At 46.7% G+C, this 12,965-nt stretch overlaps 1 protein-coding gene across 14 annotated transcripts in view; it reads left to right on the top strand.

Annotated features, from left to right (window-relative positions):
* The window catches only part of HDAC5 (histone deacetylase 5), a 133,185-nt gene that overhangs the window by 67,006 nt on the left and 53,214 nt on the right, over positions 1-12,965 (top strand). For all 14 annotated transcript variants that reach the window (XM_084804900.1, XM_084804899.1, XM_084804903.1 and 11 more), the window contains 3 exons: positions 4,706-4,971; positions 10,570-10,714; positions 12,366-12,483. In XM_084804900.1, coding sequence (XP_084661026.1) covers positions 4,706-4,971; positions 10,570-10,714; positions 12,366-12,483 — 529 coding nt within the window. The remainder of the gene's footprint in view (positions 1-4,705; positions 4,972-10,569; positions 10,715-12,365; positions 12,484-12,965) is intronic.

Genomic DNA, 12,965 nt, shown 5'->3' with positions numbered 1-12,965 from the left:
CTGTCAGTCCAATTGCCTCGGTAAGGGGCATACATTCCATCTTCCCCATGGCATTCACCCCTTTGTGAAAAGTTTCATACCCTTTTGCAATGGGGTGGAAAAGTTGTCCAAAAGTGCGTGTATTCACTGGAGCAAAAATGTCCATGTTCCCTCTTCATTTTGGCTCAGCAGTAGTGCAGAGTGCATTTCCCTTACCAGTTAGTAACCACAAGGAACCCACACATCTTCCACTGGAGATAAGGATCCTTGGGGCTGAGATTGCCTGAAGGGATCCCTGATCCCCTTCATAACATTGGGGAGCAAGAATGGGAGATGGCCCTTGTCTTCACAGCCTGCCTGTGGGCTTTGCAGATGCACCTGGCTGGCCATTGTCAGGCAGCCAGGATCCTGGACTAGATGGACTCTTGGTCTGATCCAGCAGGGCTCTTCTTATGTTCTCAGCTCCCAACACTTTTCACTTTAGAAATTCAACACTGTTCTCGAGTTGCCAGGACTTGGTCTACCTTACCCAATCCATTCTGTGTTACTCATTCTGTGTTACTGCCCTTGAGGAAGATTCTTATCAGAATGCACTGGGCGTTGACATTTCTACTTTTCTGGAATAAATATTCTCATTCATTACTAATTTAAGGCCTCTCTCTCTCTCTCTCTCTCTCCCCCTCTCTCTCTCTCTGTGTTTTTTAAACTTTCAGTGCTTCCCCCCCCCCGCTCTTTATTTTGCTTCACAGAGTAGGTTAGGAATCTAAATAAATGTTAAAAACTGAGAACAAGCAGTCATTAATCCCCTCTTCCCTCCACTGCTTTCTTCGTTCTGCCTTTCTCACCTCTCGGTTGACTGCCACTCTTTCTTCCTCCCCCTTCTTTCTGTGAACAGCTGTTGTTTGGCTTCCTCTATATTTAGTTCCTGACTTCTTTGTCGTCTTTGTCGTCTTCCTCCCCCTACCCCTCCTGCTCATAATTAAGACAGAACCCCAGAAAGGGGGGCGGAGGAGGATTTGCGTAGCGAGATGGTTTGTCAGTTGCTGATGCTGTGCCTGTGCTCCTTGCTGTGGTGCTGTTTAGGCTCCTTCTTCTGGCCCTGGGTGAAATGGTTCAGGGGGGGTGGGGGTGGGCTGGTTGCATGCACACACACATCCGCACACCCACACTCACAAGCATGCACGTGTGACTTAATAAAAACACCACATGCTTTTTCACAACAGACTGCGAGGAGTGAAAGCGCGGTGGGTACGCATCTGATGAGTCACCAAAGGCCTCGTTCATTCACAGTGTGCCAAAACGGCTCCTGGTGACTCAGATCTGGCGCCTGGGACAGAAGAATGGTGATGGTGATTGTGGCGGTGGCAATGATGATATGGGGAGTGCAGAGGAGTCTGTGCAAGGCCAATTTGAAAACACCATGGTGCTGGGTTAGCGACCACTCTGTGATGAGGCCTGAAAGCTGTACCTCCTGTCTGAAAAGCCCTTTCTCAAAATCCCAGGTGGCTGTGATGGAAGGGTGCTTTGCACATGCTCAGAGGCTCTCTTGCTCTTATTACTTCACAGTATCACCTGGCTGAATCCTGGTATCAAAATCAGATTCCAAAGCTAAGTTCAGCTGTGCCCTGGCTCAAGCAAAGCCATCCGTATGCCAGAGTAGCCCCTGGTTTGAAAGCAGAAATGCACCTATACGATGCTTCTTTTTTGCTTTTGCACAGATCCTCTGATTCCTGTGGTTGACAGACACTGGCACCTCACTATGCTGGTCACTCCCTGACTATCCACATAACCATAACCTTTAGAAGGAAGCACCATCACAGAGGTGATGACTGCAATCAGTGCAGGCTGTGTCCTTTACATGGCTGGTTCCTACCATTGTTGTGAAAGTGTCCTGGAGGAAAGAGTGTGTGATTTCCCCAGGGGTCACTTCCATTGCCACAGTGCCCAGCTGGCCTATAGGTATGCACTAGCTTTTGAAAGCTGCCCCTTGGTGGCTCTTGCAATATTCCTGATGTTCTTCTGGCCACATGGGACTGGCCTTTCTTCTGGTAGAGGTCCATACAGTGTGATCGATGCAATCACAGGTGTATGGGCTCGGCAGTTCTACTTGATGATTGGGTGACCGGAGCTGGCCCATATACACCAGCTGAGCATGCCCAAACCCCAGCATGTGATTGGCTGGATGCCTAAAGGGTGGGGCAATACTTATAAAAGGAGGAGATGCTGATGGAGAGATCTGCCAAGAAGATGCCTTTGTTTCCTAGCTTGCTTCCCTCCACCCCCGCTATCAATGATTCTAAACTCAGAGACACCCCTTGTTGACTTCAATAGCGGCATCACGCATAACCAGAAAAACCCTCTCCTGGTAAAAGGAGCAGTGGACATAACATCTCTCACTCCCTAGTCTTGTTCCCAGCATCATCTTTAGCAAGTCCTATAGGTGTGGATGAACACAGGAACTTGCCGAATACCAAGTTGGACCATGGGCCCATCTAGCCCAGTATTGTCAACACTGAGTGGTGGCAGCTTTCCAGGTTTTCAGGCATCATCCTTTCCCAGCACCCCTTTCTGGAAATGCCTCGGATCGAATCTGGGACCTTCTGCATGCAAAACACGTGCTCCATCACCAACCTGCGGTCCCCCAGTGGAACATGAAAGACTTTGTTTTAAATTATTCCTGTTCTACCAAGTTCCTTCAAACAGACCATTAAAGCTGTATTTCCCATACATGCAGAGATGACCCTCTTTGTGCATAAAGCTCAGATAACCATGTCATATTGACCTGGTTTGCATGACACAGCACGACTTGTTGTGGGTTATTTAACTCAGTATGCGCTGCAGTGCTCGTGGGCCCCACGTTGCATAACCAGTCCCCACTCGGGGGTTGTTGTGTCAACCCTTACATAACCCATGGACTGTTCTAGGGCTATGTGGGGGTTGTTTAACCCTTGCATAACCCCGCTTGCTGCATTCACATGACATGACAACTCCCGAGCAGGGTTTGGATATGCAAAATGGTGGCTGCATGGGCCCCTTGTGCACCACAGCCTCACCATGGGTGAAATAACCCACAGTGGGCTGTTGTGCTGTGTGAACCAGCCCACTGTTTCATTTCTTTCTGGAGTGTTTGTGCCCCCCCCCCCCTTCAAGGCGCTTTATCTTCAACGGATTGTCATTATGGTCTGGTCTACACCACTGCAGCAGAATGGGGTAGTAGAATCTTGAGACAGTAGAACAGATTTGTACCATTTCAGGCTGCAGTTGGGAATACAATTTTGTAAAGTTCCTCCATATTAGGCTATTTTAGGCTGGCCACTTGTGTATCACCAAAGCTTCCTACTTGCGGGGCGTTTTTCACAGAGGGGAACATTAAAAATGTGAACTCTCACCTGTGCATCTGAAATGGTACAGTCCATGCTAACATCTCATTTTGCTGCATTTGTGGAGTAGGCCTTCAGAGAAAGAATTCCATGATTTTAAATCCTAGAGTTTGGAGATATGTCTGCGGGGAATACTTACTTTTCCAACCCCTGAATCAAAGCCCAAAGACATGTGAAAGGTAACTTAGAAAACTGGCTGGCTTGGGTGTCTGCTCAGCTCCCTAGACGTTTGCTTGGCAAGTCTCCAGAAGCTGGTTGGCTGTGCATCATAGAGGGAGAGAGACACGTCCACTTCCAAATTAGGTTTCTGTGCATCTTAAGGCCTAGATTTGGGAGATAAATTATGGAGGCTGCCTCTGAAAACACCAAAGCAGCCAAGGGAGATTGTCCTGGTGCCCCTTCCGGAGGAGTCTCAAAATCCAGGTGGATACAAAGGTACATGATTAAAGGCAGCCCCCACAATCCCTCCTTGGATTGGCAGCAAAATTGGCAGAGGACTATTTCAGAAATAAGGGACACCACCCAGAAATTGGACCATGAATAGTCCCCTGTGGAATCTGAAAAGATTAATGTATTTATTGAGGCATGAACTTTCATAGGCTAGTGCCTTCATCAGATGCCTGAAGTAATCCAGAAAGCTGGCAGGTCATTCTCAGTCTTACTTGGACTGTAAACTCCCTGTTAGGGGGGATGGGGCCTTCTGAGGCCTGCTCCACATCTTGCTATTGGCATTCTGTATTTATTTGTACCATTTTTGCTAGTGCAGCAAAAATGATTAGTTACCGAAGTAAGCGCTATTTGAAACCCAAGGTTTGCAAAAATGCAGAACATTTTCAGAAAGAAAAGCTCTAAAGCCGGGGGGGGGGGCACCCAAGCACCCAAGCATCCAAGCATCCAACGAGAATTGAGCTACTCAGTAACCACAGAATGCTATGGGGAGGAGGGGAAATAGAATGGAATATCCAGCATGGTAGAATGGCTGGAACCCTGAACAGGAGCACCCAATGCTGCAACCTTTTGTTGCCAGTCCCAACTACTTCTTTATTATTATCTTGTTGACAGCTCCCCGCAAGCAGTCAAAATGTTTGTGAACCTTCCATGACATCAGAGCAGCCTAGATACTGGCAAGAGAGGGTTCACAACTGTCTCATTTTTAGCCTCTGATGTGCATAAAAGAGTAGTTAAGCCATGGGGACTGTGTAAAACCTGAGGGTTTGTTGTGCGAACCAAAACGTTGCTACTTGCTGCAGAACTCTTCTTTTAAAAACAAAACACCATGAAGTCAGCCCCTCATTGTTGTAGTGACTGTACCTCTGCAATCATGGTCCCTCTTCTCTCATCCCCAGCTGTGGACTTGAAGCCGGTACTTCCTGTGGTGATGCAGAGCTCTTGCAACAGCAGCAGCAGCAGCAGCCCGGTGGACTTGCGGATGGATGTCCGGCCCAGTGTGCCTCCTGTGGACCCAGCCGTCCGGGAACAGCAGCTGCAGCAGGAGTTACTGGCCCTGAAACAGCAGCAGCATTTGCAGAAGCAGCTGCTCTTTGCCGAGTTTCAGAAGCAGCACGAGCATCTAACGCGGCAGCACGAAGTCCAGTTGCAGAAGCACCTCAAGGTAATTTAGAGGTGAACTCACAAAGCTGCCTTCTCCTGAGCCACCCAATGCATACGTCTCAGCCAGTATGGTCCGTTCTCTCTGGGGCCCCTCAGCCCTGCTGAGATCCTTTTATTAACATTGGAGATCTTCGGGACTGGACCTGGGACTGAATACATGCAAAATGTGTGCTCTACCATTGTGTGACGGCCTCTCCTGTATGTTGATGACACCCAACTCTGCTTTTCTTTTTCACCAAAGCCAGGGGCAACAGCATGTTTCCCAATGCCTTTCTGAACACTTCTGTAGCCTGGGTGAGGTTTAAGAAACTGAGATTTAGGAACATAGGAAGCTGCCTTGAGTCAAGACCGTTGGTCTGTTCAGCCCAGTATTGTCAACACTGACTGACAGCCCGTCTCCGGGGTTTCAGGTAGGAGTTTTCCTACCTGGAGATGCTGGGGATCAAATCTGGGACCTTCTGCATGCAAAGCATCACCACTGAGCTATGGCCCCTTATGGCTTAATTCAAATAAGATGGAAGTGCTGATAGTGGGTAGAGCTAGAAGGGCTAGGGGTCTACCTTACTTGATGTGTGTGTGGGTCTTATTTCTTCTGAAGGGGCAGGCACATAGTTTGTGGGTTCTCCAGGATCCAGCTTTGCCCTTTGAGGCCCAGGTGCTGGCTGTGACCAGCAGTGCCTTTAACCAGCTTCAGATGGTATCTCAACAGCAGTCCTCTCTCTCTGCCTCCAGCCTTACAGTTGTTACCCCTGCTCTGGTAACCTCCTGTTTAGACTCCTGCAGTTTCCTCTACATGGGACTGCCTTTGAAAACATCCTGGACACTGGCCTAGTCCAGAATCCTACAGGTTGCCACCAGACAGGAGCACAGGGCTCAGGTATATGTAATGCCAGTTTTAGCTTGCCTGTCCTGACTCCCTCTGTGTTTCTGAGCACAATTTAGAGTATTTGGTGCTTGCTTTAAAAGCTCTGAATGGCCTGAGTCCTGCGTTCCTAAGGCAGCACTCTCTCCCATGTGTTCCTCCTTGCACCCTTAGTTCTGCTGGTGAGGCCCTGCTACAATCTACATATTTTACCCAAATGAAATTATCCCAGTGTAAGGAGCAGGGCCTTTTCTGCCTTGGCACCCATGCTTTGCTGCTCTCTGCTGAGATAGAATCATCTGGCCAGTGCCAGCTCCAGGTTTTTGAATGCCCTTGGGCAAGATACCCCCAATGGGTCCCATCGTCAGCTGCTATTACTCCTCCTCCTCTTTCTCATCATTATTGCCACTTGCTTGCTTGACAGGCAGAGAGCCAGGAAGCAAGTAGGCCCTGGCATCTGCTCCTCCTCCTTCTCACCACCACCAATGTCTGGTCCAGAGCAAGAGGCAGATGAACAAGCAGGTTGCAATTGTGAAGAGGAGGAGCAACTCCAGGGGGCTCTTGGCAATGGGCCCCTGCTGAGGTGTGGGCCCTTGACAGGTACCCAACCATGCCTACCCTTGACACTGGTCCTGCATCTGACCAATCTCCTTAACTAGTTTACAGTAGGTACTTCCAGACAGAGGGGTCCTAGCACTAACAGTCAGAAGGCATTGTGCTGCTATTTCATGTTTTCTTCCTTAACAGATTTTCTGTAGGAAGAAAAAAGGCCACCATCAGCGTGCATGGCACTTTACAGAAAGTACAGGTCCCTGACCAAGAAGGCTTGCATTCAGCACAAGGGGAAACAACAGAAGGAGAGGGAAATGGAGGCAGAAGTAAACAGAGGGAGAATTCGTATGCATGTCCATTACCATACATTCCTGCATTGAGCAGGGGGTTGGACTCGATGGCCTTGTAGGCCCCTTCCAACCCTACTAGTCTATGATCTTATGATTCACACTTGGCTTGGTTACTATAGAGCAGCCTTCCCCAACTTGGTGTCCTCTAGATGTGTTAGTCTGGAACTCCAATGGCCATGCTGGATGGGAATGATGGGAGCTGCAGTCCAACACATGTGAAGAGGACCAGGTTGGGGAGGTTGCTATAGAGTATGGGGACTAAGGGCTTTGAGGAGGGATTGAGCTGTTAACAGTCTCGCTGCTGCATATTTATGTTTCTTGTATTAGGTGGCTGTTTGTATAGTGCTGTTAGTGTTTAAATGTTCTGTCTAGGTGTTGGGTGACTGTTTTGTTTCAGGCTTTTAGTCCACCACCTTGGGTACCCTATGGGTTGAATGGCAACTGATAGATAAATAAATGGCCACCAGCCAATTTCCTCATGATGTTCTTATAGCATATGCTGCTAGTAGCTTACAACAAGCAGCTGATTATGTCAACCTTCCCAAACCTGGTGCCCCCCAGATGTGATGGATTTCAAGTCATCCCCATCCAGCTGGATGGGAATGATAAGAAGCTGTAGTCTAACACATCTGAAGGGCACCAGGTTGGGGAAGGTTGGATTAGTTATTCATTTCTAAAATGATAAGGGTCAGGCCTTAAAACTTGCATGGACCTCATACCTTTTCATTTGGAACTCCTGAGGCCTTCTAAGCATGGGAGATGATCTAAGTTGAGTGGAGATGCTTCCTGCACATGCTCGGAGACAATTTTATGTCTCGTTGAGAGTTTTCAGGTTTGCAGCATGCAAATGATAAGACATTGTCTGGCAGTCAGGGAACAGTTTGAACTCTTGCAAGTTCATTCATGTCAGGCTATGGTATTATATCATGTTTCTGCTTTGATCTGTCCAGTGTTCTCCCCCCAGCCATTGCTTCTGTTACAATTGGAGTACTGGAATAATAGCAAAACCACTTGTTTAGCTGTGCTCATTTATTGTATGCTAGCGAACAGACCCGACTTTGCTTGGGTAGGAATAGCCCTTGGTTTGATACAGCCAAGCCTTCAAGCAAACATACACAGCTGTCAGAGTTGGTCACATTGCGCTCACCCAGCCTGAGTGAAGGCACATCTGCTGGCACCCCAAGGCCCTGGCTCTACCATGGTGTACCCCTATAGCCCCCTGAGGGAGGGATCTGTCCACTCTTTTGTCCTGAGGGGGGCTTCCCCACAGCAGGCATGTAACTTTGCCCCTTGGCCTACTAATCTCTCCTGGCTTAAAACTGTGTGGGCTGCAAAACTATGTGCTGGTTAAGGAAGTCTGCCCCTACTAGCTGAAGATATTACTGTAAGCTTCAGCCACATGGACACATTTAAATGAATTAAAATTAATTAATGTGTTAAAAAAAACAAAAAAAAAGCTGGGGTACACACTCCTAGACTCCTTTTAGCATGCATGCCAAGTTTCATTTAGATTTCAGGGTCTTGGCACTATGGCACTGACAAACAGGCAGGCATCCTCTCGTTATTATTATAATATAATAATAATAATAATAATAATTAATGCAAAATTAGGGGTGGGCAGAAGGTATGTTTTGGACTTCAACTCCCAGAAGCCCCTGGCAGCATGGTCAATGTTCAGGAATGCTGGGAATTGAGGTCCAAAAATCTAGAGATCTACTTTCTGCCCAGGCCTGCACTAAACCATAGTTTAGTACTATGGGAACAAGTCTGGGTGAGCGTGAGGCTTGTGCACTCCCCTTCTCTCCTCCTCCTCCACTGTGGCCATGAGGAGGGGATCAGAAGCATTTTCTTCCTGTTCTAAGCAAACCTATTGTTATGTCCAAACCCTAACAAACTGTGGCTTGTTTTAACTATGTTTTTTCCGAACAAGCCAGCTTCCAACTGTGGTTTATGATCCTGGCTTGGTCAGGATCATAATGCGTTAAAACTGACTGCAGCCACATGAGGAGAGAGGGAAGCGTGCAAGTCTGAGGGTTCTCAGCCTCATTCCCGTCACACTAAACTATGTTTTTGTCTGAGCAAATCATGCACCTAATGTTGTATCCTGTGATTCCTTTTCAAACATGAACACGGGCACCACACAATATAAGTGTTGCCAGCCTTGTGGTGTCTCTGTGCCTGTTAGGAATTGGTATTTTGCAAGTGCTTCCATCCTAGCCATTGTCCCACACCTCCTCACCCCAACTTATTTTGTCTTGGTTTTGGTTTTTGCTTAAGGAAAAGTTTAAATCTGTGTGTGTATCCACTTATTCTGCATTCCTCATCAATGGTAACACCTTTTCAGCTTTGATTTGATTTCCTTCTAGTTTTATACCCACCCACCTATTTCTCAGATCCAGAGGAGACATTAGGTTTACCACATGATTGTCTCTCCCAAGCGTGCTCTTTTCTATTTTTAGAAATAACAGCAGTGTCAGGGAGGTGGTGGTGGTGTATCGATCTTGATCAGAGCCACAGTGTGTTCAGAGGGTTCTGTTTTGCCTTTTCACCACATACCATTTCCCTGCCCTAGCCCATCCCCTCTCCAGACTGCTCAATTTGCTGTTCCTCCTGAAGGTGCCAGTGCTGCAAACAGCACCTATGGGGGAAATAGCAGATTGTGGAGATTTTCATTGGGAAAATGATGCAGTTGGAACAGGTCAGTCCTCCCCCCCCCCAAGTCCTGATCTGGGTTGCCTCCCTCTCCCATTCATGGCTGCTATTTCTAAAAAAAAAGCCCAGGTGTAGTAAACGTATCATCTAGTCTGGGTCTCAAATCTTTTACAATAGTATTTTCCTGGTGCTTTTAAATTTTGTGCTGCATAAAACCTAAATTTAGTCTGGTTGTGTGCCTCTGAAGTATGACTAAACAAAAATAGCAGCAGCAGCAGCAACACCAGACTTTATCCAGATTGGAAAGAGCAGCTCAGACCATGGGAAGAGGAAGGAAAGGTGCTATATAAATGTGAGGAAAGGTGCTGTGTAAATACATACATACAAAGAAAATATGCATTGTTGACAAGATACAGTGCCCAAACCTTATGAAGCATTTGCAGCATGGGGACAGTCACATGCAATGGTGGGTTAATAAAAAATAAAATAATCATGAAAGCGTTATAGCGTGGACAAAATTTTGGTCAGGATGGGCAGCAGGGGCTTAGGACAAGAGGGTGGTGGGACCTTCCCTGGCTCATCCCAGGAGAGAATGCTTTTTGTAATTCTATAATAATTAGTTTGTTTGTTTGTAGCATTTATATCCTGACATTCTGTCCATCAAGGTAGCTAGCGACAATATAAACAAAAAATAAATAAAACGTAAAACCTATGCAAACCTAACAAAGCTGTAACAACCGAGAGGCAACAAAGCAGCAGAGAATGGCTGTCCTGTGGAAGGAAATTCCAGAGCATAGGAGCCACTACTGAGAAGGCCCCATTTTACATGACCACCCACGATATCTCAGACAGCAGGGGGACAGGCAGCAGGGCCTCAGATGAAGACCCATGTGAGTGGGTAGGTTCATACAGAGGAGCCAGCCAGACCCCTAAAACACCCAGGGAGAAACCCCTGCTATACTTCTGCCTTTCATGCAGAAATAGTGCTGGTGGAGGCAGGGAATCTGAACTCACTTCCTCAAATGTCATGCCTGGAAATCTGCATCTGAAAAGTTGTACACATTGAATTGACAAAATATGTCTGGATTTTGCATGTGATGTACATACATGCACAGACATACACACAAGCATGTACACAGTCCCCTGCAGTAGTGTTAACTCTCTCTCCATCTCCCCTCTGCAGCAACAGCAGGAGATGCTGGCAGCAAAGCGTCAACAAGAACTGGAACAGCAGCGTAAGCGAGAACAGCAGCGGCAGGAAGAGCTGGAGAAGCAGCGTCTGGAGCAGCAGCTTCTTATCTTGCGCAACAAAGAGAAAAGCAAAGAGAGTAATGTATCTCTATGGCATTGTATTTATTAAATTAATATCCTGTCTATATTGGGAGGACTTGGGGGATGGAACTGGAGGGGTTTAGAGCGACGGTCTTCCCCATCTTGAAAGTTAAGGCCCAAAGCAGTATACAGTGAAACAATAAAAAAAAAATTAAATGCAATTAAAATAGCCCCAACCAGCATATGTGTAAACAATTCTAAAGTCCTCATTGATCTGGTTCGCACATAACGACAACTCAGAGTATGAGTTGTCATTGAATCATGGGTTGTTGTTGAATTGTGGCTTCTTGTTACGTGCGAACCCTGCACTATGGTTTAACTCTGGGTTGTTAACTACGAACAACCCAGAGTTTAAACCTAACAACAAACCATGGGCTCTCTTCCTAGGTTGTTCATGGTCAACAACCCAGAGTTAAACCATAGCGCAAAGTTCACATGTAACAACAAACCATGATTAAACAACAAACCACGATTAAATAACAACCCATAACCATACTCTGGGTTGTTGTTACGTACAAACCAGGCCATTAACTTTCTGGTCCTAGTCCCCACACCTCCCCATATCTTAGGAAACATTCAGCGAAGAGTTAGGCACTGCTGTCATGACAGCTCCCTCCAAAACCACTTTAAATGGTAGTTTTATGAAAGGGTTGGGAATCTCTGCAAGGGAATTCTCAGGTTCTTCAGAAATCTGCAATGCCTAAAGTTCATTTAGCAGCAGTCACCATAGGCTTGCTTGAAGGGGTTGGAATTTGTGCTGTAGATGTGGCTGAGTGTATTAAGGATGCTTTTTAAATAAATTTGTGTAATATTAAAATATTTAATATATACATATTAAATATTACAATTTAATATTTTGAACATAGCTGGTTCATAAGAATTGTGTCTGTTTGGGCCCTGAGATCAACTCCACCCCTAATAGGTAAATAAAGCAGATATGAATAAGTACAATTAAACATAAATATAGCTTTGAGGGACACCTCAAGGACACAGCCGCAAAGACCGTCCCCATATATGGCGATGGGAGGCTTTCTTTTCAATCATGTGCTTGATTGAGGTGGAACAGATTCGAAACAGGATGGTGGAATGAGAGTGGCAGATCTCGCAGAATACAGTGCACTGGTGAAATGATGGGAAATGGTGTGATGTAAGGTGTTGTTGCCATAGGGATACATGGTCTGCCCTCTGGGGGAAGGGGGAGGGCAGTGTATGGAAACAGGATACTTATGGAATTGATAGAGCCCTTTTTTGCTGGAAGACCATGCTTTCCTTCACTGATTCAGTTTGTGGCCCAGTTCAGATGTAATGGTCTTGGTCCAGCAAACCATGGTTTATTGGACCGGGAAGAAGCAGCGTACCTATGGGCTTCCTCCTGCTTTTTGTCACGTGCCGTAATGCAAATTTCCCAAGTTTGGTAAACCACAGTTTCCTGTTCCATCTGTACTGGGAAACTCTGGCTTAATCTCTTGATTATAAACGAAGATATGAAACCAGGATGGTTTATAGATCGAGATTACACCACAGTTGTGTACATGGGCATAGTGCTCACTCTTGGTCTAATAGACCATGGTTTATACTGGATCGAGATCACTGCATCTGAACTGGGCCTTTGTGCTTTCCACCAACATTTTCCTGAATCTTCCACAGGTGCCATTGCCAGTACTGAAGTGAAGCTGAAACTTCAGGAGTTCCTTCTCAGCAAGTCAAAAGAGCCAGCTGTAGCAGGCGGTTTGAACCATTCCCTCCCTCAGCACCCCAAATGCTGGTAGGTCTCGCCTTTGTCTCTGGGGTTTGCATTGAAGCCTGGCTAGGACAAGGTGTCAGTGGAGTTGGGGTTTTAGCACTGGGATGAATGTAGTCATCGCAAAGTACAAGTGGAGAATCTGTGCTTCACCCTCTGAAGCTTCCACATATCTGCGATTAGGAAGTCAGTGGCTGGCTTCAACCAGTGCGTGTCAGAGTGTAGGTGTTTGTTTCTCTTTTAGCAAGAGGGTGCGTGCGCGCGTGTGTGTGTGTGTATGAATGAGATCTATGCTTTGTCCATTCAGTAGCCATCTTGACTGTGAGTACAACATTCTGCTAGGCAGGGTGTCAGGAATGAATCTGAGCGTGTGGAGATGTCTGGTAGCTCAGATTCCGAATGGGAACAGCCAGAACAGTGGGAGGCAATCTCCCCAGTGAGTCCAGATATGGAGAGACTTTCTTCCCAAGACCTTAACACACAGATGGCACAGGCTGAACGACTCC

Source organism: Heloderma suspectum, chromosome 6 (assembly GCF_057233095.1).
Source record: "Heloderma suspectum isolate Gila_16-S chromosome 6, 16-S_ref, whole genome shotgun sequence".
Classification (NCBI taxonomy): Eukaryota; Metazoa; Chordata; class Lepidosauria; order Squamata; family Helodermatidae; genus Heloderma; species Heloderma suspectum.
This window is presented reverse-complemented; position numbering and strand designations above follow the sequence as displayed.